This window comes from Caretta caretta, chromosome 1 (genome assembly GCF_965140235.1).
Source record: "Caretta caretta isolate rCarCar2 chromosome 1, rCarCar1.hap1, whole genome shotgun sequence".
Taxonomy (NCBI): domain Eukaryota; kingdom Metazoa; phylum Chordata; order Testudines; family Cheloniidae; genus Caretta; species Caretta caretta.
This window is the reverse complement of record NC_134206.1, coordinates 154,459,346-154,485,347: the sequence shown is the minus strand read 5'-3', so window position 1 is coordinate 154,485,347 and position 26,002 is coordinate 154,459,346. Positions and strand designations below refer to the sequence as shown.

General features: G+C 42.9%; 1 protein-coding gene across 4 annotated transcripts in view; it reads right to left on the bottom strand.

Moving 5' to 3' along the window:
- Positions 1-26,002, bottom strand: part of USP9X (ubiquitin specific peptidase 9 X-linked) — a 205,070-nt gene that overhangs the window by 88,372 nt on the left and 90,696 nt on the right. For all 4 annotated transcript variants that reach the window (XM_048864529.2, XM_048864519.2, XM_048864537.2 and 1 more), the window contains 4 exons: positions 11,942-12,029; positions 4,104-4,446; positions 1,816-1,911; positions 223-434 (listed from right to left, as the gene is read on the bottom strand). In XM_048864529.2, the coding sequence (XP_048720486.1) occupies positions 223-434; positions 1,816-1,911; positions 4,104-4,446; positions 11,942-12,029 (739 nt within the window). The remainder of the gene's footprint in view (positions 1-222; positions 435-1,815; positions 1,912-4,103; positions 4,447-11,941; positions 12,030-26,002) is intronic.

Sequence of the window (26,002 nt, the reverse complement as noted above, 5' to 3'; positions counted from 1 at the left end):
TTTAGAATGCCTAATAAGTTCATTACATTAATTTAAAGGTGTTTTTGAAGGAAATTAAATGTTATTTGTTCAATAGTTTGTAATATTCACTTAGGATAACTGCTACAGGATTTCTTTTATACACTGGTTAAGGAAGTTAAATTAATTTTGAAACAAACATTTTCCACTGTTAAGATCACTTTAATGAAGATGAATCACAGTAGTTCTGAGTTCTTCACAAACCTTGACATAGGAAGAATTGTTCTCTCTTCATGGTAATCACTGTCACATTCATTTATATACTCCCTTAAAACAGTCAATACTCGCACCATTCGTATTGCTTCTTGCCTTGCACAATTAATACTGTCTTTATCTCCATCCAAAACACACAGTGTATCATAGGAGGCCTTCAAACGATCAAAGCAGGATTGAATGAAGTCTTCATGGATAACTACCTAATGTAACGTACAAAAGAAATTGGGACAATTACAAAATATTACATAGCCACCTTTCAGCTGCTGAATCAAACAAACGTGCTATAAAATCTTAACTGAAAACCAAATCTTTACTCAAGACTATTCACAACTTTGGTTTTCTCCACACTAACATTACAGTTGATAACAATCTAATACAGTGTACTTTTTCTTTTTTTTGAAATACCAGTGCTAACTCTACAACTTGTGTGTATAGTACAAACCTTGCCCCTCAACCCACCAACTTGAACCAAATAGCTGCAATGTAAGCAAAGTGCAGCTCTGTGCAGGATACTAAGTTGGACTGCTCTCTCATTTAGTTGCCGCTCACCACAGACTAGAATATGGAATATTTACATATCCACCTGGCAGGTAGTACCTATATCTTTAGACGGTATTTTGCAGACTGCTGGTTTTGAGGACTAAAAAAAAAAGTGTCCTTAATGGAACAACAAAGGAAAGTGGAGTGTAGCAAGGAGTTGTGGGTTAAAAAATACAACTAACATTAGATGCAAGAAACTGGTTGGAGGTGATCTGGAGGGCACAAAAGTCCTCGAAGTCTTAGGATTATGTTTTCAAATGTTTATACTCAAAACTACTGAATTCAAGAAAGGCACAGAAGGTTTCCGTTACTGCACTGCCCTCCCTGGCGCCATGGCTGCAATATGCATGAGCAAGCTGGTAACAACACTGCCCACTAGTACTATCTTGATAACAACAAAGGAAATTTCAGAAATCCCAACAGTTTATCCTTCCCATGATCTTTCTAGAAACTTGCAAGTCTCTCTCACTTTCTAATGAAACATACTAATAGGCAAGTCTGAATCTTGAGAGAAAGGATTTGATTCTCCAGAGCTTAGTTAAGATTGCTCATTTCTGAGAGCTTTGCAATGCTCTCTTATATGAGAAGTGAAATGCATTCAAGGGTTGTATTAGCCATGTTGTATTGGCATGACCTAGCCCCAGCCAGCGAACACACTGGACAAAATATCACACACCTCAAATCCCAGCAGAATGCAAAACTAAATATCTGGCACGAGCCACTGTTTTGCTAATGGAAATACAACAGACATAACTAACAAGTGCATTAAACTTTGAGATTTCTCAAAAGCCAGTAATTTTCATCTTTAAACACTGTTAGTAGATCACTAAATCTCTGCAAACAGCTAAAAGGAATGAAAGGGTAGGTTCACAAACATGCTGTACATATTAAAATCTGCACATGGGCAAGAGTGCATTGTCCAAAAGGGCGTTCCATGGATGGAAACTGTCATTTTCAAAACTTTAAGCTATAAAAATATCACAATTGTTAAATTTTACGATAATCTTTATTCAATATTACATGCCACTCAATATTTTTTACCTGATTAACTTGTAACCTTGGACCAAGATTAGTATAGATCTCTTTAAGCAGATCTATTGCTCTGCTGGCAATGTCATCATTTCCCTGAATCACAACCTAAAGCAATAAAAAAGTATGAATGCATTTTAACTCTTTTTGGTATCCAGTTTAAAAAACAAAAGGACTACACATGAACATATCCTCATAACAATGGATAAAATATTTCTTCTTGTTCATCAGAACAAAAAAGTAACTAGAGTATATAATCAAAATACAATCATTGTAAATTATCTGTCTAATTTCAGAGTAGCAGCCGTGCTAGTCTGTATTCGCAAAAAGAAAAGGAGTACTAGTGGCACCTTAGAGACTAATCAATTTATCTGAGCATAAGCTTTCATCACGAAAGCTTATGCTCAAATAAATTGGTTAGTCTCTAAGGTGCCACAAGTACTCCTTTTCTATCTGTCTAATGTGACCCTAATCAAGATTAAGATTCAATCAAATTAACTGCTTTAAAAGAATTCATCCGTGTCTGCAAAAAACAGATCGTGCTTTGTCAAGTGACAGAATGGCACACAAAATTTTCTCCATGCTATGTTTCTAGTGCCACTAGTTTTAAAGAATATGCATTCTTGTTGTATCATTACCAACTAAGTTTGAGGCCCAGAAAAACATTTAGTTAGCTACAATTAAATCTTAACCTTCCAATGATCTAAATGTACCAGTACTTACAAGTTTTGTGTTTATGTTAGTTAGGAATTCTGGGCAATTAAGAGAAGAAGTTAATTTTTTAATTCAACAATTTAATATCATTAAAGACCTCTCTCAACTCAAGATAATCTGTGCCACCATTTAAGATGAGATTTAAAATTTACTTCAGAACCTAGAAAAAGGAGTGTTGTACCTAATTTGAATATTAGGAAACTTACTGCTAGCCACTGGCCTGAATTGAAGCTGAAAAGCTGTCATAAATTGGTCCCACTAAGTAGCAAGATAGTAGCTCCAAGCAGAAGGGCAGATCCAAGGAAGTTACTGTCCATAACTCACAGCTCGGAAGAGCACCCCCATTGCTTTTTCACTGGGCATATCCCAAATGTTTGGATTACACTCTAAGTCAGGGATCGGCAACCTTTGGCACGCGGCCCGTCAGGGAAATCCACTGGCGGGCCGGGCCGGTTTGTTTACCTGCAGCATCCGTAGCTTTGGCCGATCACAGATCCCACTGGCCGTGGTTCACCATTCTAGATCAATGGGGGCTTCAAGAAGAGGTGGCCAGTACATCCCTCGGCCCAATGCCACTTCCTGCAGCCCCCACTGGCCTGGAACCAGCAAACTGCAGCCAGTGGGAGCTGCGATCGGCCGAACCTGGGGATGGGACGCTGCAGGTAAACAAACCGGCCCAGCACGCCAGCAGATTTCCCTGATGGGCTGCGTGCCAAAGGTTGCCAATCCCTGCTCTAGGTACTTCAAGTGCTTTACAAAATGAAACATTAATGCTGATGCTGTAGCACAGCCATTATACACTAGACATCAAAGGTATTTCAGAAACGGAATGCTGAAAGTTGGAGTTGATAACGCCAGTGTCCTCTATTTAATAACTATCATGGGATCATCAGCTGCCACCTAGAAACCACCAACCTTGAACAAAAAAGGATGTCTAATCTTTCATCCAAAAGACTGCATCCATAACTCTGCAGTAGTGAGCATAAGCTCCATATTTAGTAAAAGGACTAAAACAATGATCACCTTGTTCAGAGATGAGAGCGCAATACCTGTTTGTTACTTACACAATACTGCAACTAATTATATGAGCCAGTTTCTCAGATGCTCAAAATAAAGTTCAGTTCCATTTCCTGTTAACTGGAAAGATAAATCTTTTCCCGTAACCCCGAGATGTTACTGGCCATTAGCGGAAATGGTGATTTCATAAGTAAAATCACTGGTGAGTGAGAGCATAAGGTAAATGAACAATGCACGTCAAAGGTATTTTAAAAATTAAACAAATGGGATTGGTTTTATGGTACAAACAAAACATTAATTTCACATGCACAGACATTACAAATACACTCAATTTTTTAATTCCTCTTTCTTTGTCTGTCATATTCTGAGTTCAAGGTTCAGCCCTGAGAAATAATTAACTTAGGAGTATGAAAGGAAAACAGAACCACCAATTTTCATGCAGTTAGTCTGAAAAACACTTAAATTACAAAAACGTACGTCTACACAGATTTAGTTACAGTCTTAAATAATTTTGGTTTTAACAAAAACATAGCAGTAAGCCATTTGCATGTTTCCTCTTTTGTACTTACCCTCCAAAGGTAGTCTAATCCTATTAATTCCAAGTCATCCATCATATAAGCTCGTCTTTTCGCTACTAGCTTCCCTTCTCGACAGTTCACAGCTTTGAAGAAACGTTCAAAACATTTCATTCCATTTTCTGTTAATAGGGAAGGATCCAACTGAAGCACATTATTTTCAAAGAAGTCTTTATTAATGTCAGGGTCTAAATCTGGTTCATCGCCCATTAGTTTGGAATACCACTTAAAACAGGCTTCACGATCACAAAGATAGACTGCATTTTCGGCTAAACACTTCCATATTTGCTTCGCCTGAGGGGCGCAGAGCCACAGCTGACCATCCTTCAATAAAAATCTTGAGCAAAACAAAAACAATTAATAACACTGACATCTTAACATTTTAGAGACACTAAAATTACAGTCAACATATGTTATAGGCCTGAGTCTGAAAACTTTTACTCATATGATCAGTCCTCATTCACGAGTGGTCCCATTGTCTTCATCAAAGTAAAAGTTTGCAGGATCAGGCCCCAGAATTCTAGCTATGCATGGAAACTAGATTAGACAAAAATATGCATTACCTATAAAGTATTGAACATGATTTTTTCTCTCCAAAGACATTTAACTAAGGTCATTACTATACAAATGATAACTTGAATTTTTATGTCATGCTTCTTTCCATATTAAGCAAAACTATATTTAAGCGACCAAATCACTGGATTATCTAAACATTCTTAGCCCTCTTAATTCTGAGGATGCAACACAGTGAAATGAAAAATTACAACTAACAATGGATTGAGTTATCGATATTAGATTGGAGGTAGGAAGTTAGAGAGTCTGAAATCTGTAGTGAAATTCTAGGGTACTTCATTCACAGTTCAGAACATAAGACAGAATTACTCTTCATGCATCTTTTAATTCCAAGAAAAGTCTTGGAGAAGTTTGTAACTTTACAGTTATCTTTCACACAGATATACTTAATTCTTGTAAGAACATTTCAAGAAAATACACAATAGATTTTACTCTTCAAGAATCAGTTATATATGGATCAAAGTAATATACTCTGACTGTATGTGAAAGAAATAGAGGACTAGAGAGTAACAAAATCGTTCATACCAATCATAAACCTTATGTTTATAGTATATTATGACATGCAATTATAAATTTGGCAATATTATTCCATTATATACATAACAAAATCATTGCCAAATTTCAAGAAAAATATAGTTTAACTATTAGAAGATGATAGAATGATAATTGTTTAAAGATTGGTGGCCAGGAGTTAGTCCCCACTATTTGGTAAAGTAACCATTTAATAAGAGATTACTTACCTATAACTGGAAGTTCTCTCAGATGAGCGGTCCCTCTCTGTATTCCAGTGAGGGTGGTTTTATGGAGCCAGAGAATTTGAAAATAGTCACGCCTGTTCGTTTGCGCACGTGCCCTTGCTTTGCCTTACGGTTTTGTCAGAGGCAATAAAGGGTAAGGTGGACCGACCGTGTCTCCAGTTCCTTCTCCACGACAAATCAAATAGATCCGCAGCAGAGGGGAAGGAGAGCGAGAAGTGGAATATAGATAGGGACCACACATCTCAAAGAACCTCCAGTTACAGGTAAGTAACGGCCTCTTCAAGTGATGGTCCTTATTATATTCCACTGAGGGTGATTAACAAGCAGTACTTAATTTGGAGAAGGGTGCAAGGACAAGGATGGAATGGTTGAACTCAGGACAGCCACACTGAATGAAACATCCATTGCAAAGTCCTGCACCAAGCTGTAATGTGCAGTGAAAGTATGTACCAAACAACATACGGCTGCCCTACATACGTCTGGAAGTACCACATTGTGCAGGATGGCCATAATCAATGCCTTGGCTCTTCTAGAATGGGCTCTCACCCCAAGGGGTGCAGGCAGTTACTACAACTGACAGAACGTAATGCACCCCAAAATCCTGTGTGTGGAGACTGCTGGTCCCTTAATCCTCTCAGCTATAGCTATAGGGAGTCTAGAGGACTTCCTGATTGGTCTCGTCTTCTGCAGCTAGAAGCTCATGGCCCTGCGGACACTGAGGGAGTGACAATGCTGCTCTTCCACTGAGGTGTGAGGCTTTGGAAAGAAAGCAGGTAAGCATATGGGTTGATTGACATGAAACCAGGATACGATCTTCGGTAGAAACTTGAGGTGCAGGGACAGGGAGATTTTGCCCTTATGCAACGTGGTGGTGGTGGGGGGTGTCTGCCATCATAGCTCCAAGTTCACCTACCCTTCTGGCCAAACTAATAGCCATTAGGAAGGTCATTTTCATGGAAAGGAGGGACAGAGCATGAAGCTAATGCCTCAAAGAGCAGTTTCATTAATGCAGCTAGAACGAGGTTGAGGTCCAACTGGGAGGCGATAGGTTGTATGGGTGGTAAAGTCCTCAGCAGACCTTTTCAAAACCTGAGGGTCAACAGATGTGTAAATATGAAATATCCTTCCATGGGAGGGTGAAAGGCACTGATAGCTGCTAAATGGACCTTGAGAGAAAAAGAGTTCTGACATCTTCAAGGACAGCAGGTAGTCCAAAAGGGGAATGTCCGCTTCCTCCAGGGAAAGCCCATTCTGCTGGGCACAGGAGGTGAAGTGTTTCCACTTGACCTGGGGAAGGTGTAGCTGATCTGGTCTGACCAGTGGAGGATGAGAACATCACCTTAAGAGTGGATGACACCACCTCCCCTTTGAGCAGTATGCGCTGTATTTGTTATTGACGTGGGAGGCAAAAGGGTCCCCCATTGGCTGAAGATGTCATTTACTATGGAGTTGTGAAGCTCCCACTTGTGATCAGCAATGAATCTTCAGCTAAGTCTGCAATCACATTCTGAGTCCCTGGAAGATAGGCTGCCGACAACAGGATCTTGTGGGCAACGCACCAATCCCATAGTTGACCACTTCCCTGCACAGAGCAATCAACTTCGTGCCCCCTTGTTTGTTGATGTAATAAACAATGGTGGTGCTGATAAGAACATGATCGTAGCGAATGGAAGGTAGAAATGCTTGACATACTTGTTGTACTGCCCAGAGTTCAAGAATGTTGATGAGCATCCTGGTATCCCAAGGGCTCCACGTCCCTTGTGTCATGTGTTCTTCAGTGTGTGCTCCCAAGCCTGTAAGGGATGTGCCTGATAACTGGTCTGTCCATGGAGGATGGGAGAAAGGGGATCCCTGTACAGACCTGCTGTGCATCTATCCACCACTGGAAGGAAGAGAGCACTGTGCCGGGGGACTGTCAGCATAAGGTCCATAGCATGTTGCGTAGGTAAGTAGACTCTCTGAGGCCACATCTGTAGACTGCAAAGGAAGCGATGTACATGCAGACTGCCATGAGGCCAAGAAGGGATAAGCAAGTTCTGAATGGGACAGATGGACTGTTGACTACCTGGACGAGTGCCTGCAGAGTATGGAATCTGTCCGTTGGCAGGTAAGATCAGGCTGTGACCAAGTTGATGGAGGCCCTTATGAAGTCTAAGGACTGTGTGGGAATTACAGTTGATTTTTCCATGTTGATGCTGACTCCCAGGGAAGAAAGGAGTCTGAGCAACATGGAAGCTGAGATTTGAGCTTCGTCTGCGTATCATGCTGCTAGCAGCCAATCGTCAAGATAGGGGAAAATAAGGACTCCTGAGCATCAGAGAGGGCTGCTATGACAGAGAACTTTGGTGAAGACCCAGGGAGCAGGGGTGAGTCCAAAAGGAAGGACCCTGCACTGAAAATGCTAAAGGCCCACCATGAACCTCAGGAATCTTCTGTGGGCTGGATGGATGTGTGTGTGAAAACAGGAGGCCTACATAGTGAGAGTCATAAACCACCTGCCTTTTCCTAGAGACGGTATGATGGCTACTAAGGCGAAACTTGGGCTTGCAGATAAAGCAATTGAAGTTACAGAGATCCAGGGTAGGCCTCCACCTCCCCTTCTTATGTACCCAAAAGTAAGGGCTGGCCTTCACTATAGGGAGATTGACGCCGCTGCAATCAATGCAGCAGGGGTCGATTTAGCGGGTCTACTGAAGACCTGCTAAATTGATGGCAGAACGCTCTCTGGTCGACCCCGGTACTCCACCTCTCCGAGAAGAGTAAGGGAAGTTGACTGGAGAGCACCTCCCGTTGATGCAGTGCAGTGAAGACACGGGGGTAAGTCGACATAAGCTACGTCAACTCCATCTATGTTATTCGCGTAGTTGGAGTAGAGTAATTAAGGTCAACTTACCCCGGTAGTGAAGACAAGCTCCAAGTCTAATAGAACCCCATGCGCGGATAGTTCGGAGGAATGTGCTCTATCACTCCCCTTTGCAGTAAGGAGTCTACTTCTAGTACCAGGATCCTGTCATGAGAGTGGTCCTTGGAAAGCGATCAGGGTGTGGGATGTGGATGAGGTAGGGTGGTGAACTCAACTGTATAGCCATAGTGGATGACATCCAGGACCAGCTTGTCTGCTGTTATTGAGCTCCAGACTAGTAGTAAGAGTGGTAGATGACCCACGAAGGGGGTGAGTTGGTTGCATGGCAGTAGGCATGGTGGTTGACAGCTCTTCAGTGGCACTCAAAAATATTGTTTCTGAACAGTCTGAACATGACAGGATGAAGACTGCGAAGGCAGGCCTGGAGAGCAGGATTGTAGAGTCTTCCGGTACTTACGAGGAGGTTCATATGGCCTCTGGTGGAAGAAATGGGGGGTCCTGAATCACTGTGTAGGTGGCGGGCAGTAGAATTTCCACTGGATAGATACCCAGTGATCAAAGTGTGGCTCTGGCATCCCTTAGGGAGTGGAGGGAATCATCGGTCTTCTAATTAAACAGGTGTGACTCGTCAAAAGGGAGGTCCTCAGTGGTATTGTGCACCTCTCTGGGGAAACCATATGAATGCAGCCATGATTCTCTCTGCATGACTATTTCCAGGGCCATCAAGTGTGATGAGATATCTGCAGCATCCAAGGCTGACTGTAGTGCTGTTCTAGCCACCAGCTTGTCCTACTCCAGAACAGACTGGAAACAAGCTCCATCTTGCCGAGGAAGCTTTTCAGTAAAGTCCTCCAATTTACCTTTGTTAAGGAAATCATATATGATCAACAAGGCCTGGCAGTTTGAAAATTGGAGGCTTGCTGAAAAGAAGACCTTGCTTCCCAGAAGGTCTAAGCTTTTACCCTCATCTGTTGGGGTAGATCATGGGTGTTGCAGCCTGGACCATTCCACTGATGCTTGTGCCATGAGGGAATTGGGTGGGGGTATACATAAAAAGAGAAACTCCGAACCCTTCACTGGTGCATAGTATCTCCTGTCTGCCCCTTTGGGGGTAGGAGTGCAAGTGGTCGGGGTTTGCCCAACTTTTTGGGCTGGTTAGAGAATGGCATCGTTGATCAGTAGAGCAACCCTGCTCAGTAGTGAGAAATGAAGGATGTCCAGGAGCTAATGCTGCTTGTCTTGTACTTCCTCCAGCGGAATATGATGCTTGTCTTCCATGGTTCGCAAGAATTCTTGGAATTGCTGAAAGTCATCTGGTGGCAAGGGGGAGCCTGAAGTTGCTGCAGCATCTGGAGAGGACAATGGGAAACACTCTTGCTCCAGTGGTACAGGACTGAGCAGTTTGTCCTCCATAACCAGTTTGAAGTGCCTGGTCAAGAGTGTCATAAGCAGGGATGGGCAAAGCCTCCCCCACCAAACATGCGCGTTCTCAGGGTGGGTACTGGGGCCAGAATCCCCAACAGGGCCAGCAAGATGAATCCAGCATATGCTGAAGAGGGCCCCATGGGGAGGGCAACCAGTGACTTCCCTGTTGGTGGAGAAGGGATACTCCCACGCCACTGGTGATCCTTTCAGGTACTCGTACTGACACTTCTACTCCAGCAGAATCCTCCAACGATGAGAAATCAGATCCTGATTCCAATGGCGGTACCGTTGGAGACGGCAGAAGTCTGTAAACCACATGAGAATGAGTCAAAGCACAACCAGACTTTAGCAAGTCCTATATAGGAGATTGGACCTCCCTAGGTGCGGTTTGCAAAGGAAAGCATGGAGATCTCTGTTCCCTTAGGGCAAACTGCTCATGTGGCTTTGGTGCTTTCTCCCATCACTCCAGAATTCATGGTACCGGTTCTGTAGCCAAAATTGAGTGCATGCTCAGTACCGGCGGATCTGCCAGTGTGCGCAGTTTCTTCTCATGCTTGTATGCCATGGAACATGCGGCCTCTCCATGGCTGGAACTAGTGGGAGATGCATCATCCTTTGTTTTGGAGGAAGACTTACTGCCATGCTTATACACATGCTTCCTTGCCTCCCGACTAGGCCTCAGCACAGGGTCCATAACCCTAACCCGGGTCTGACTGAGGCCTCCGGCGACTTCCGTGAGGTGCTTCTTGAGGCGGAGAGCCCGGCCTTCTCAGGTATGGCTTGGGAAGGACCAGCAGATACCGCTCCTGAATGAAATGTGGGCTTCTCCCAAACAGTAGAGGTAGCATTGGGACTAGTTGCTGACCAAGAATGAACGCGGGCAAGAAGCACAGATCTTGAAGCCTGAAAGCTTCGGGATAATCTGTTTACTGGTCCTACCAGCATCCACACACAGGTACTGGATTATGCCGAAGATTTCAGGCTTCAAGATCTGTGCTTCTGTGTGATCTGTGTGAATTCCCAGTCCTACTAAAACTAAACTAGGTAAAAAACAAAACAAAACAAAAAAACCCAGCAAAAACAGTAGACGCAAACTAAAAAAAATTCAGAATTATATATAAAGTGTCAGACGAGAGGACACTAGCAACTACAGCTTGGATTTGGACCATGCAGTGATGAGAAGGAACTGGGGACGCAGTTGGTCTGCCCAGCCCTTTACAATCTTGGATGAAATAATGAGGTGAAGCAAGGGCTCACGCGTGGACCAATGGACACTAGTACTTCCAAATTCTCTGGCTCTGGACACATGGCACGCATGTGTAAACCCACCCTCAGTGGAATATAATAGAAACCATTACTCGAAGAAGTACTATTTAGTTTAATCTATAATCAGTTCTGAAATTCAAAGTTATAATATGAATCTGCATTAAAGAATGAGTTTAAAAAAATTTAGGATCAGACAAATGGAAGAATGATACAGTCACAAGGATAACAAATATACTGAGGGAGATAAACTGTGAAAGAATACTGTTATGTCCAAACTAAGAACTTGACAAGTTTCAAGCAGTATCATTCTGTGGCAAATAATTTTTAATATTCTCTTCCTAAATCCTTTCTTTTCTTACTTTATTCAAGAACTATAACATGGTCCTTATAAAATCCAAACTCACCTTTTCCATGTTGCTCACAGTAAGTCAATCATTTTAAAAGGTTTATTTTAGGCATGTGCATAAGTAACCAAGAGTTTATTGCTGCACCGTTTGTTACCTTCAGTTATTGTGCCATGTCTAATATTAAGCCACGATCCTAACCTGATACGCACAGAGGTGCAGCCCACCACACACAAAGAGCTTCTTTAAATCAATGGGACTTGGCACATGCACTGCGGTGTGCCGGCACACATTTTAATGCACAATCAAGGCCCTATATTGTAAATTCTGTGGGGGAGGGATTATGTCTTTATGTATACAACCCTTAATACTCTCTTGGGTATTCTAATACTATGTCCTCTTTCAAATCCAGGAATTCCAGCATTTTACTTTATTTTGCTATCTTGATCTGCTGGAATTAAATGTTAATGCCATACACTAAGCTGGACAACTGTATAAAAGAAACAAAAAAGTTCAACATAATTGTTTCTTTCCATTTCAGAAGTTTAAGTTATGAATTTGTTTGCCTTCTAGAGAAAATGACTTAAGTTACTCAAAACTAACCGTAGGAAGTTAAGTCGCTCCTGTACTTCTTGCACATGACTGTATCTACTTCCTGGTCTTACAGTTTGTGGATCATACTCTCCATGCTCTGCAAATTTAAGAAGTTTTATTAAGCAATACATACAGAAAACAGATGCTGATTCTAAAGTCTTGTTGCTCTGCAGAAAACCAAACCAATTTTAACAAAAGTGATTCATAAATCTGTAATAAGACAATCTTCAGAGACCTGCTCAGAATTAAAGACTAAATTAAGATACACACTGTCGAAGATGCTTGGCCTACAATTAGATTCACCAACTGTATTTTTACTTGCAGATGTGCACGTGGTGTCTTTCATTATGAATAGAATATTAAAATATCAAAGAATACTACGTTCTGCTTACTCAGACAGCTGCATTTCTCCATCGCTCAAACTCTTATTTCTTTGAAAAACAAAGCAAGCAGAGAAAAAATCCTGTACACTGGATATATGGTTGATAGGTTACCCAGCAACGTCGACATTTTAACAATATTGTAACCAGCTTCATTGTGGCAAGAATTATATCACTTTAAAAAGTGGTTTGTTTTAAAGATGGGTTATATATTGGAGATACCAACTATGACAATGTTTCTTTAAAGCTACCATAAACATTTGTTGTCACATCAGGGGTTTAGGAAGTAGGGAGGGAGAAGAGGCACGACAGCTATCCAAAGCAATTTTTATATTGATGAATCAGTTTTTTTACTGAAATGTAGATACTGAGTCATAAACTGGCAATTTCAAGATAGGACAGAACAATATTTATTAGCAGTTAAGATGTTGTTACATGTAGAATTAGTATTTCTAATCCTTTCATTGTAATGGAAGTTTTTTCAACTTTATTGTTAGTAATGAGTCAAAAGTCAAAGCTACAAAGAGTGCGTGTAGAGAAAGAGCAACATGATATCGTTTGTCAGGCCAAGTTATATATTTTGGGGTTTTTCTCCTGCAAGATTTAGCAAACTGGTTCTTCTCATATCTGTGTCATATCTTATACACTAAGTTTTATTTCTGCATTTGTACATGCTACAAGTGCAACTAGAATACAACATGGTTTTATTGTGACAAAACCAGGAAGAAAGATCTGAGCTGCAGTGTTATATTTGAAAACTTCAGGAAGATTTACAGTAACTAATTTTACTAATCATTAATAGTTTACAACCTCATAGTATGATAGTGACAATCATTTAGGTGGAAATAATACTTCCATTTCAAATCCCTAATTTCAATCCAAACTAGTAAAGTTAATTTTGGGGCTGAAATTTCTTGCATCCTTGATCTCAGCCCAGAAATGAATGCATGTGTTTGTGCTTGCACACAAAGTTTCATAAAAACATTCTATTTGAATTACCTCACTGAAAAAATAAAAGCATTTTGCAAGTATCATACAGCAAGTTATCCACCAAATCATTTAGATTTTCACTCAGGATGAACACTACTCATTTTTCTTGGAAAAGTAACTAATGATGTTATGTGATTTTTAAAAATAGTAAATATGAGCCAGTTAGTACTTTAATAGGTTATCAAAGAATATCTGGTTGTCTAGACTCCTTGCTTCTCTAACAAATATGGATAAATTTCGTCATGTCAGAGTTTACCCATAAATAAGTTCCACTGATTGTCTCACCTAATGCCCCATTCCAAGTGATCTACAGTGTTATATATGAGCAGAGGTTGATTCCTTCTCTGAATAAAGTGCTCCATCAATAATAATAAAAAGAATAATCCTTTACCCATACTGCTATCAGCCAAGCCCCATAATGAGCAAGGGTGGAACTTGGACCTTCTAAGGGCTTGTCTACACAGGAAAGCTACTGCAAAATATGCTAGAGTATGAATTTAAAAGCATAATAACCCACACTAACTCAGCACGTGGACACTTATTCCACACTAAAACTGCCTTTGTAGTTTAACAACCCGTTTCTTATGTATTATCCACTTAAACCACTTCTCTGTATTACAGCTGTACTTCCAAAGTGGATTAAAGCTAAATAGCACAAAGGGTCTTTTATTGCAGAATAAGAGTGTCCACCTGGTAAGCTAGTGTGAAATAGCTACTGCGTAATACCTATTCTAGCCTATTTCCCCATGTAGACCACCTCTAAAAATGCAGTCTTCCACAAAGAAACCCAGCTTGTGTAACAGACTGCAACTAGTTCCATCTCCTAAAAAAACCTGTCAATGTGATTCTGGTTGCTCTGCTTCAATTAATTCTTTTCTTCTTTGAAAAAGGTCTGAGTCAGCATGTGAAGTACCAGTTGTGCTTATCAATGATTAGTCTACTGCTGGCTTGAACACACCATTGACCTGCTACTGTATATAGATATAATAATCTCCATGAGTACTTAATTCACAATCACTAAATTAAAAGAAACTCGTATATATATAAATTTAAAGAAAATAATGCCCCTTCCTCAGTTACTAACACTTAAGATTAGTAAAAGTAAAATTTGAAAAACTAAATTTATTTTTCACTATTTATGACACTATTTGCTGCTTTTCATAAAGTTATCCAAGCTGTAATGGAAAAAAAATAAGAGGTATAAATGGTTAAAATAATGAAGGATGAACTTGTGGTTAAGGCATGAGCCTGGATACAATTGCCAGCTCTGCCACAGATTTCCTGTGACCGCAGGCAAGTCACTTAATCTCTGTGACTCAGTTTGTCATGTGTAAAATAGAAAGTATTGTTCTCCCTTTCTCCAACCCTTTCTATGTTTTTTCTATATAGACTAAAATCTTTATAGCAATGACTATTTCTTACCACGGGTTTCTGCGGTCACTAAAACAAACAGGGCCACGATCTCTGGTGGGTCCTGCCGACATTACTCTAATACTGTTGTTGCTATTAATTGTATTGTGCTAGAATCTAAATGCCCCGGTCAGGAATTAATGCACTAACATTTTAGGCACTGTAAAAACCTCAGACAGTCCCTGCCCCAAAGAGCAATAGATGACAATAATACTTTAATTATATTCATAGTATTAACTTTTCTGTATCACCTGTTGCTAGTTCATTTCACTTCGTAGTAAATGTTCTCCATAATAATGTTCGGGTTCATGGTACTGTAGAAGATTTAACTTTAAAAAAACTGAAATATTTTTATTTAAATAAGGTTTTGTAAGAGCCCCCTAGCTTTGTAAATAACTGGGTGTGTTTGCGTGGGCCTGTATGGCTGTCATAAAATTAGATCATATCTGGAGCAGAGCTCTTTGATGAAAGGACTGTCTTTTTATTATGCTTCTGTACAGTGCCTACCATAATGGGGCTCTGATCCTTGAATGGAGCAGCTAAAAGATACTACTAAACATGTGTTAGCCACAAATGCATAACAACCTCATTATAATCCAGAGAAACAACCAGACTAAATCTGACAAATAACGTGGATTACTTTTGACAAATGTGACACGTGTGGGAAATTGTGTCATGATAGCCAGTCTCTCTATGCAATTCATATATAGCAGAACCCCGTCTATCCAATTTAACTGGGACAGAAGCTAGATCAGATAATCAAAAATTCGGAGAACGTGGAGAATGGGTAAGTGCAAGGCTGCAGCACCACCTAGGGACCACAGGAGAGACTGCCTGCTTCTGGACCTGTGTGCACTGGTTGTTTGGTTAATAACGGAGAGCCAGATAACGAAGGGACATATAAACGGGGTTCTACTGAATTGTAAAGATACAAAATAAATCAATTTCCTATTGCTTCTAAGAGAAAAAACAAATTTATAGATCCAATAGTCAATGCATACTGCAAATGGTTCAGAACTGGGGGAAAGGAACGGTCTGAAAAGACAGTCATCTATGAATGTGTGAAAAAAGGTACACCAACTTAAAAACTAGTCAATTTAGTCAAGAATTTCAGGTACTATGCCTGTCCCTACCAATCTCTGTGGTTTCACAATCACATTCCATTTAAAAAAAAAAAAGATTTCCCTACTTTGTTGCTTTGTGAAAGACCCATGCAAACAGGTGAAACTGAATATACTCAAGAGCACTATCAAATACACAAAATAAACTAAAAAAAGAAAACTATATTTTTCCCATTCCATTATAGTAATCCCAGGTGTTATTTGTCACAGTAGAAGATTAAAAAAATATATATACAAAAGTGTGATTTTTATCGTCTAGTAAACTTATCACTGGGAATAGGTGAGAGAAATGTTACATTTAGGAAGTAAATGCTGAATAAATTCTACACTTTTCCGTGTCTGAAATTCAACCGTCTGTTTTCCTACCTTGGGCTCAGTCATTTGGACGTTCGCTATTGCTCCCACACTTCCCCTTATCTCAGTGGCTATTCTTGGGAAAGCTCTTCTGACAGACAAAAGGAATAATCTCTTGAGGTACAGATTTTATTCTTCTGAGTTTCCCTCGTTTCCATTTTCTCTTTCATTCTCCCTTAATTTCTCTTCTTTCCTCCTCTTGATTTCCCCACTCAGTCCTGCTTTCTGTCCCTCTGTGCCTCAGCATTTTAGTACAGCAGTTCAACTCAGCCAGAAAGTTTAATTTTCCAGCCAATCAAGAATAGGTTCTCAGGCAAAACTTTACACTCTAATAATTATGAAAAATGTCTGGAATATAAATCACTCTGTTGGGGAGTAAAAAACCTATCTACCTGAATCACTACAGAGTAATACTGAAAGTCCTAGGCCAGGTAAACATCAGGCACATGACAGAAGAAAATGACAAGGAACATGAAAAATTTAGATATAAACCATTTATTTCAAAGAAAAGACAACTATACATCAAATCTACTCAGTCACACGCTAAAATCAAGAGAATAAAAATGAGACACCTGGCACAAAAGTTCAAAAAAGCACACAGCAGCTACAGACCCTAAAACAAAAGAAAAGGAAGTAAAATCCTTAGTTGTAAAGTCTCAGAGGGCATGTGTACCAATGAATAAAAAGGGAACCAGGAAAGTAGGTAGTAATTCAATATGGCTAAAAGATAAAAATTTAGAGAAACTATTCAAGCCAAAGAGAAATCCTTCAAAATTTAGAAATCTAACCATAGTAACAGAAGTATAAATACAGCAATCAGTATGTAAGGGGAAAATCAGGGGGACTAAAATTAATTATATAACATTCAACATTCAAAGATACAAAAACGAAGAAATTCTTGAACTTCATCAGAAGTGGGAAACCTGGAAAAGAATTTGAGAGTCTGCTAGATCAGCAGGGAACATAGGGCACAATTAAGGAAGATAATGACGTTGCTGAGGAGCTAAATTCACCAAAGAGGATGTTGGGGAAATACCTACCATAGATTTACTCTTTTCCGATAACAAAGATGAGGTACTGTCAGAGATTGAGGTGTCAGAAGAAGTGCTAGAACATACTAATGACTCAAAAGACAATGAGTCACAGATAGTATACCTCCAAGAGTTCTAAAGAAGCTCAAGAATAAAATGGTTGAGCTACCACCAAAAATGTGCAAAAAGATATTGTACCAGAGAACTGGATGACCACAAATGCTGTATCTATATTTTATAAATGCCTGAGGAGTGGCCAGAGGACTTATAGATTAGTAGGTCATACATATTTGCCTGGTAAATGTGTTGAAATAATTATTTCAGGGAATTCTATGCCAAAAATTAAAAATTCTGCGACAAAACTGCAAAATTCTGCAATTTTATTTGTCAAAATAACACAATATAATCATTTTCAATTATTTGCTGATGAGTATTTTGAAATAAATTACCAAAATAATTGAAAATGGTGTGATTACATTGTTATTGCATTTAATCACATTTAATATAGCATTTAATTTCAGAAAGGGGAACTATACAAAAATGAAGACGTTAAACAGAAATTAAAGACTACAGTTCCAAAAATGAAATCTCTGCAAGCTGCATGGAAACTTTTTAAAGACAACATAATAGAGGCTCAACTTAAATGTATACCCCCAAATTAAAAAACATAGTAAGAGAACCAACTGTGGCTAAACAACAAAGTAAAAGAAGCTGTGAGAGGCAAAAAGGCATCCTTTAAAAAAAAATGGAAGTTAAATCCTAGTGAGGAAAATAGAAAGGAGCATAAACACTGGCAAATGAAGTGTAAAAATACAATTAGGAAGGCCAAAAAAATTTGAGGAACAGTTAGCCAAAGACTCAAAAAGTTATAGCAAATAAATATATATTTATATTTTTAAGTACATCAGAAGCAGGAAGCCTGCTAAACAACTAGTGTAGGGCCACTGGATGATCAAGGTGCTAAAGGAGCACTCAAGGACGATAAGGCCTTTATAGAGAAACTAAACGAATTCTTTGCATCGGTCTTCACGGCTGAGGATGTGAGGGAGATTCCCAAACCTGAGCCATTCCTTTTAGGTGACAGATCTGAGGAACTGTCCCAGACTGAGGTATCATTAAAGGAGATTTTGGAACAAATTGATAAATTAAACACCAATAAGTCACCATCATCCTACTACCCCTCCCCTCCGCACCCAGCTGGGACTAATATCCTTGGGTGGCCAGGGCATCCACGTGCGCACACACACAGATTTACCTCTCCCTTGGCTGCCTGAACAGATGAGCCCGGGCTACTGGGGAGACGGTGAGTGAACACTAGTGCAGCTTCTCTTTGTTACCTCACAGAAACCCATTTTCTGCAGAAAATAAAGAGAATCTGCAGGGAGACTTTTTTCTGCATGAGTGCGGGAGCGCGGAATTCCCCCAGGAGTAAATATACATTAACAAAACATCCAGAAGATCATGATATGACATGATCTAACCAGCATGGTTTCTACAATAGAAAACCATGTTTCACTAATCTTAAAATTCTTTATACATCCAAATAAAGCAGTGGATAAAGGAGAAAAAAATGGTTACCTACCATCTCAATTTTTCGTTTGACATGTACTGCTTGTGTCCATTCCATTCTAGGTGTATGTGCACGCACGTGCACAGTTGTTGGAAATTTTTGCATTAGTGGTATCCGTATGGTCGGCAGTAGCGTATATCAGGCACCGCCAGCCCTGCGCCCTCTCAGTTCCTTTTGGCAGGGAACTCCAACAGAGGGGCAGCAGAGCAGGTAACTGACTAGACATAAGCAACACATCTCAAAGAGCAACAATTATGAAAAAGTAGGTAAATTTTTCTTCGAGTGCTTGCTCATGTTGATTCCATTTCTTGGTGACCCACAAGCAGTGCCAACAGAGGTGGGCTCAGAGTTCACCGTCTTGCATCTTGCAGCACTGCTCTGGAAAAGCCAGCATCATTCCAAGCCTGCTAAGTACGTACATAATGGGACAAAAACATGTGGACAGATGACCAGGTAGCAGCTCTACAGATCTCTTAGATCAGCACCTGAGCCAAGAAGGCTGCTGATGACACTTGCGCTCTAGCTGAGTGCACCTTGACTATTGCTGGTGGAGGCACTTTCACCAGCTCATAGCAGTATCGGATGCAGGCTGTGATCCACGACAAAATCCTCTGAGCAGAAACTGGGCTCTCTTTCATCCTTTCTGCCACCGCAACTAACAGCTGTGTTGACTTGTAAAACAGCTTTGTCCTGTCCATACAGAAAGCCAACGCCCTCCTGACATCCAGGGCATGCAACCTGCATTCCTATTTGGATTTACGGGGCTTCGGGAAGATTACCTGTAAGTGTATGTGCTGGTCGGTATGAAACTGGGAAACCACGTTGAGCAGGAACACTGGGTGTGGCCACACTTGGATCATATAGGGTAGTTCTGAAGTAAGCGCCCTGATCTTAGACACCCTGCAGGCAGACGTAACTGCAACTCAGAACGAAACCTTCCAGGAGAGGAAAAGAAGAAAGCGGGAAGCCAGAGTTTCGACGGGAGGCCCCATGAGTCTCGACAGCACGAGATTCAACTCCCTGGGATGAACAAGATCCTGGATGTGATGGTAGAGACACTCCAGACCTCTCAAGACTCAGGCCATCACGTTGTGAACAAAGACCAACCTGCCTTGGAACAGAGGATGGAAAGCCGAAACAGTGGCCAGGTGGACCCTGATCGATGGCAGGGACAAGCCCTGAAGTTTGAGATACACAAGATAATCCAGGATCACCTGCAGCGAGAACTGCTTAGCCTGGACACATCGTTCCAAAGCCCAGCCACATGAACCTTTCCCACTTGGCCAGGTAAGTTGCTCTGGTGAAGGACTTTCCGCTACCCACCAAGACCTCAGGCCAAGCTCTCCTGCTCTTCCACATTCATCCATGCAGTAGCCATGCCAACAAGTGCAACGCCTCCAGGTTCAGGTAGTCCTGGGACAGCAGGTCTGGCCAGAGAGGTAGCCGCAGCAGGACTGCTACTGAAATTTCCAATAGCGTGCTGAACCGGTCTTGGTGAGGCCGCTCAGGGACCATCAGGATAACCTTAGCTCTGTCCTGTTTGATCTTCACTAGAACTCTGTGGATCAACGGCACTGGTGGGAACGCATACATCAGGCCACCCCGACCATGGGAGCAGGAAAGCATGTGGCAGGGAACCTCTGTCCATTCCCCAGAGCGAGCAGAACACGTGGCATTTCCTGCTCTGAGACAACACGAACAAGTCCACCTGTGGGGATTCCCCACTTTCATCATACTGACCTCCTCTGGGTGGAACAACCACTCATGGCGAGACGAGAAGGTCCTGCTGAGGCGATCTTTTGCTTTCGGGATTAGGAAGTAACGGAAGTAGAATCCTGTCCCTGTCATGTCTCGAGGGACTTCCTCCACTGCCCCCATAAGCAGGAGGTTCTCAACCTCTTGAATGAGGACTTGCTCGTGAGAAGGGTTCCTGAAGAGGGACGGGGGCAGGGAGAGGCGGCCAAAAAATTCAGGGTATAGCCTTGAGACATTATTTCCAGAAGATGACTGAGGAAAGAACACGGTGGATTCAGGGTGCAGTCTTCAGACACTATCTCCAGAAGATCTCCAGAAGATGGTTGAGGAAAGAACGGGGTGGATCCTGAGAGGGGACTGGGGTGTCTCTCCTGATTACACCCTCAAAATGAGGGCCGGGTTGTGCAGGTGAGCAAGAGGAGAAAGGGGGGCAGCAGTAGCTGAAACTAACATCTGTCTCTTCTCCTTGCAGATCCTGGACAAGACAGCCAAGGCCTTGGTGGAGGGGGTGGCTAGAACTGTTTTCTTGCAAACTGCGGCAAATACATGCCCAACCAGCAAAGGGTGGCCAGAGTGTCTTTTACCCCATGCAACCTTGCATCCATTTGCTCTGAAAGAGAGACAGAACCCATTGAATGGGTGGTCTTGGGAGAGACTGGAGGTCTGAAGCCAGGAGCTGCACCTCATAACCACTGCCAACATGACCACCCTAGCCACAGAGTCAGCCATGTCCCACACCATTTGGAGGGAACACTGAGCGGCTGTGGTGCCCTCCTCCACCAGATGTGCTGAATTCCTGGACCAAACCTTGCGGGAAGGACTCCTTCAATTTACGGAGGGAGTCCCATAGAATTTCAATTTATCTCCCTAGGAGGACCTGATGATTCGCCACCCGGAACTGTAGGCTGGCAGTTGAATAAAATTTTCCTCCCAAACAGGTCCAATATTTTGGCCTCTTTATTTTTGGGAGTCAAGATGGTATGCCCTTGTTATCTTTTTAATTGGGCACAGACCACCAGCGAGCCCGGGGAAGGGTGGGTGTAAAGGTACTCAAACCCTTTGGCTGTGACAAAGTATTTATTTTCAGCCCTTTGAGCTGGGAGGGATGGATGAAGGAGTTTGCCAGAGGGCCTTGGCAATTTTGAGGACTCAGTCATGCACTGGTAGTGCGACAAGGGCCAGGGTAGAGGCTGACAGGACATTAAACAAGATGTCTGCCTACTCAGCCATTTTCCCCACCTCCAGGCCCAAGTTCTCAGCCACCCGTTAAAGCAGGGCCTGGTGTTCTTTAAAATTGTCCAGCAGGTTGGCCCTCGAGGGTCCCGAAACCACCTTGTCTGGGGACAAAAATGATGACTATACCGTCGGGGGAGGCCCTGGGGCATCTTCTCCCATGGGGGAGGGAAGCTCAGGGGTGGGTGCAGTCTCCTCTGCCTCGACCTCCAAGCATACCTCATACACCAAGCCCGATGCAGTCAGTGCTGCCAGCTGTTGCTCCGAAGAGGCGGCCGATGAGTGGTGTGAAGGGGACATGACCATGACCGACACTCCCCACGCACTCCAGTAAGGCCACTGGCCGTGCTGCCCAGGCGGCGCTGTCGATGTTGACGCAGCCTCGGGTGCCCATTCACACCCTTGGAGTCTAAGCGAGGGGCTAAAGGAATCCATGCCAAAGGAATCCCCTTCCGGTGACCATGATGGGGCCGTCGATACCTGAGTCTGTCTGCTGACCGGCACAGTCGGAGACCTGGGCCTGGAGCGAGGGGACTGGTGCCGAGGGGACCGGAGACGTGACGGAGAGTACTCCCACGGGGTAGGCGACCAGGACCTGCACTAGAGGACAACCAGCGAGAGGGCAAATGGTCCGAGTAGTATGGAGACCAGCGTCTCCCTCTAGATGATCTGTGTCGAGATGGCGGGGACTGCAATTGCATTGGTGGTGACCAAAAGCAAGCCAAGAGGCTCTGGCCTGCAACTCTGGCGATCTGCAGCACAGAGCTGGAGACTGCTGCTTTGTCTCAGGGGAATCGGCGGCACTCCACTGCCCCCTGAAGGGTTTTAGTGGCTGGCTTGGCAGAGGCTTCCCACGAGGGCAATTCCTGTGGCATGTGCTGCATCGTAGGCACGGGCAGAAGCCTTTGCTCTCTTAGAGCCGGCTGAGCTTCTGAAGGTGTCAGTGGCGTCAGGGGTTTAGGTCCCATGCCGCTTCCGGGAGGGCCCCAATTGGAGAGTCACGAACTCGTGGCTCTGGAGTGGCCAGGAGGCCCGAAGTGGGTCCCTTGCCCGATGACCCATTGCCCTTCTTGCCTGGTGCCAGGGAGCGGTGCTTTCTCACCTTCTTTTGGGGCACTGGCGACAGGGAACCATACTGGGCAGAGACTGGTGCCAGGGGTGCACTGCACATCAACGCTGAGGTACTCAGAGTCCTGGCAGGATGGCACGGAAGCCGGAAGAAGGGCAGACTTTGTGAGGAGAGACCGTAAACGAATATCCCGCTCTTTCTGCGTGCAGGGCTGAAAGTTTTTACAAATATGGCACTTATCTCTCAGGTGTGATTCCCCCAAGCACTTGAGGCAGCTACTATGTTGATCGCTTACAAGCATAGGCCTGTTACAGTCCGCGTGAGGCTTAAACGCGGGAGACTGGGGCATGCCCCGCCAGGGGCGAAGTCCTTGCTGGGACTCTAACTTCTAACTACAACTACACTTAACACTAACTGCTATAAAAAAACTATTTACAAGGCCCTAAGGCTCGAAGTCAGTAAAGATGAAAAACTGCTAGCCCTTACTACGCAAGGAAAGGTGCTCCGACTAATCATCAACGGCATTAAGAAAGAACCAAGAGGGCATAGGGCTGGCGGCGCCTGATATACTAATACATGAGTGCCGACCCTACAGATACCACGAAGGCAAAAATCTCTGACAACTGTGTACGTGGGCGGGCACACACCTAGAATGGAACTGAAATGAGCAAGCACTCAAAGAAGAACTGGTTAATTTTTTTTCAACTTTCTAAAGGCCTGACAAGGTTCCTCAAAAGAAACTAATCACCATGTATTTCTTATGGATCAAAAACTGGCCAAAAGCAGGAAACAAGAAGTGTGGGAATAAATGGTCAACCTTCTGCCATGATCAAAATTGAATAGCAGGGTGCCTCAAGTGTCCACATTAGGTCCATTTGTTGTTTAATATATTAATGGCTGGGAAAGGGGGACTGAGCAGTGAGATAATAAAATCTACAGTGGCACTAAGACCTGGTCTACACTACAGGGTTAGGTGGAATTTAGCCGCGTTAGGTCAATTTAAAAATGACTGTGTCCACACAACCAACCCCGTTCTGTCAACCTAAAGGGCTCTTAAAATCATCTTCTGTACTCCTCCTCGATGATGGAAGTAACACTAAAATCGACCTTGCTGGGTTGAATTTGGGGTAGTGCGGAAGCAAATCGATTGTATTGGCCTCCAGGAGCTATCCCAGAGTGCTCCATTGTGACTGCTCTGGACAGCACTTTGAACTCCGATGCACTAGCCAGGTACACAGGAAAAGCCCTGGGAACTTTTGAATTTCATTTCCTGTTTGGTCAGCGTGGTGAACTCAGCAGCACAGGTGACCACGCAGTCCCCCCAGAATTGAAGAGCGTAGAACGTTTCTATGCTCCTCCTATCATCTCCATCCCCGAGGTTATCGCAGATTAGAAGGCGAAAAAAACACACTCGCGATGACATGTTTTCTGAGCTCATGCAGTCCTACCGCACTGATAGGGCACAGCTTAATGCATGGAGGCATTCAGTGGGAGAGGCCAGGAAAGAATTAAGTGAGCGTGAAGAGTGGAGGGAGGATGCAATGCTGAGGCTAATGAGGAAGCAAACTGACATGATGAAGCGTCTGTTGGAGCTGCATGAAAGCCAACACCCCCCGCTGCATCCACTGTATAACCGCCTACCCTCCTCCTCATGTTCCATAGCCTCCTCAGCCAGATGCCCAAGAATTGGGGGTGGGGCGAGGGGGGGAGGCGGCTCCGGGCACCCAGCAACTCCACTCCAGAGGATGGCCCAAACAACAGAAGGCTGTCATTCAAACAGTTTGATTTTTAGTGTGGCTACAATAAGCCATGTGGCCTTGTCCTTCCCTCCTCCCCAACCCCACCCAGGCTACCTTATCCCATATCTCTTTTTTTCCCCCCTCTTGTGCTTGCATCTCTCTCCTCATTTGTTCTGTCTGAACTCATCGGAGTCTCTTGGAGCTAACTTTTTTCTCGGGGGTGGGGAGAATTGGGGAGAAGAGGATGGAGAGGGGCCCTGGAACTGGCCAGAGTTGCACACAAAGGGGTGCTCCTACCATCTTCAAGCCAATGTACAGGGGCGTCTCCCCAGTCAGAAGCAGTCCCCATGAGGAGTCTTCAGAGTCTGAACTCTCGACTGTCTGTCCCGCCTCAGAAATAACTGGCAGATACAGGATCTGGGAGGGATATGGGCTTCCCTAGGCAGTACAGACAGGCAATATGACTGACTGTTACTAGGAAAAGCTTTTGGCAGTCTACACAGCTCTTGAAGCTGGGAATCCTTGGAATGCTCTCCCTGTCGCTGATAGAGAACATGGGAGCAGGATGAGCGTGTGAATTGCTCCCCACCTAGGGCAGGGTCCCAAAACTAGGAAACTGAACTCCACCACTCTATCTAATTTAGACTAATTAAAAAAAAAAAAAAAACAAAACTTATTTTGGGGGAAGGGTGGGGGCAGTTATTTACAGAGAAAGCAGAAGTCGTCAGCACACACAACGAGGCTCCATTCCAGACCATGAGCAGAGAGATGGAAATGAAATCGCTGTCGGTCTGGCAGCCCCCTTTATACCTTCGGTGCAGAGCATGAGGAGAGCAGGGGCACATGTGTGGAACAAGTGGACACTGCTAGGGAAAATTCTCCAATCTTGGTGTATGCAGGACATACACAATCTAAAGTGCATTACTCATAGGAACAAGCACTCTGAGAAGAAAAAAAATTTTTTTTCACAGAATACATAATTGAACTGTTGAACTCATTGCCAAAAGATGTCAATGAGACCAAACACACCACAAAATTAAAAGGAACTGGACATTTAGAGGAATAACAAGAATATCCAGGGTTATAATAGTGCCAGCAAATTTCAGGCAAGAGTAAGCCTCAAAATTCATGGTTTAAAACAATCTGACTACTATGGATTAGGAGATCTTTCTTCTGAAGGATCTGGTGCTGGCTACTGCTTGAGACAGGATACTAGACTAGCTGATCCACTTTGGGAACTCCTATTCCAAAAGCTCACTTTATTTTAATTTTAGAGAACGACACTACAGCCCCAAAATGGCAACCACAGTGTTTTCTTATCAAGCAACCAAATCTGAAGTCTTGTTTGTCCAAAATATGCCTGGTTGGAATTCAATACAAGTATTCAGTCTTTAAAATATCCAATTTTCTTTTGAAAT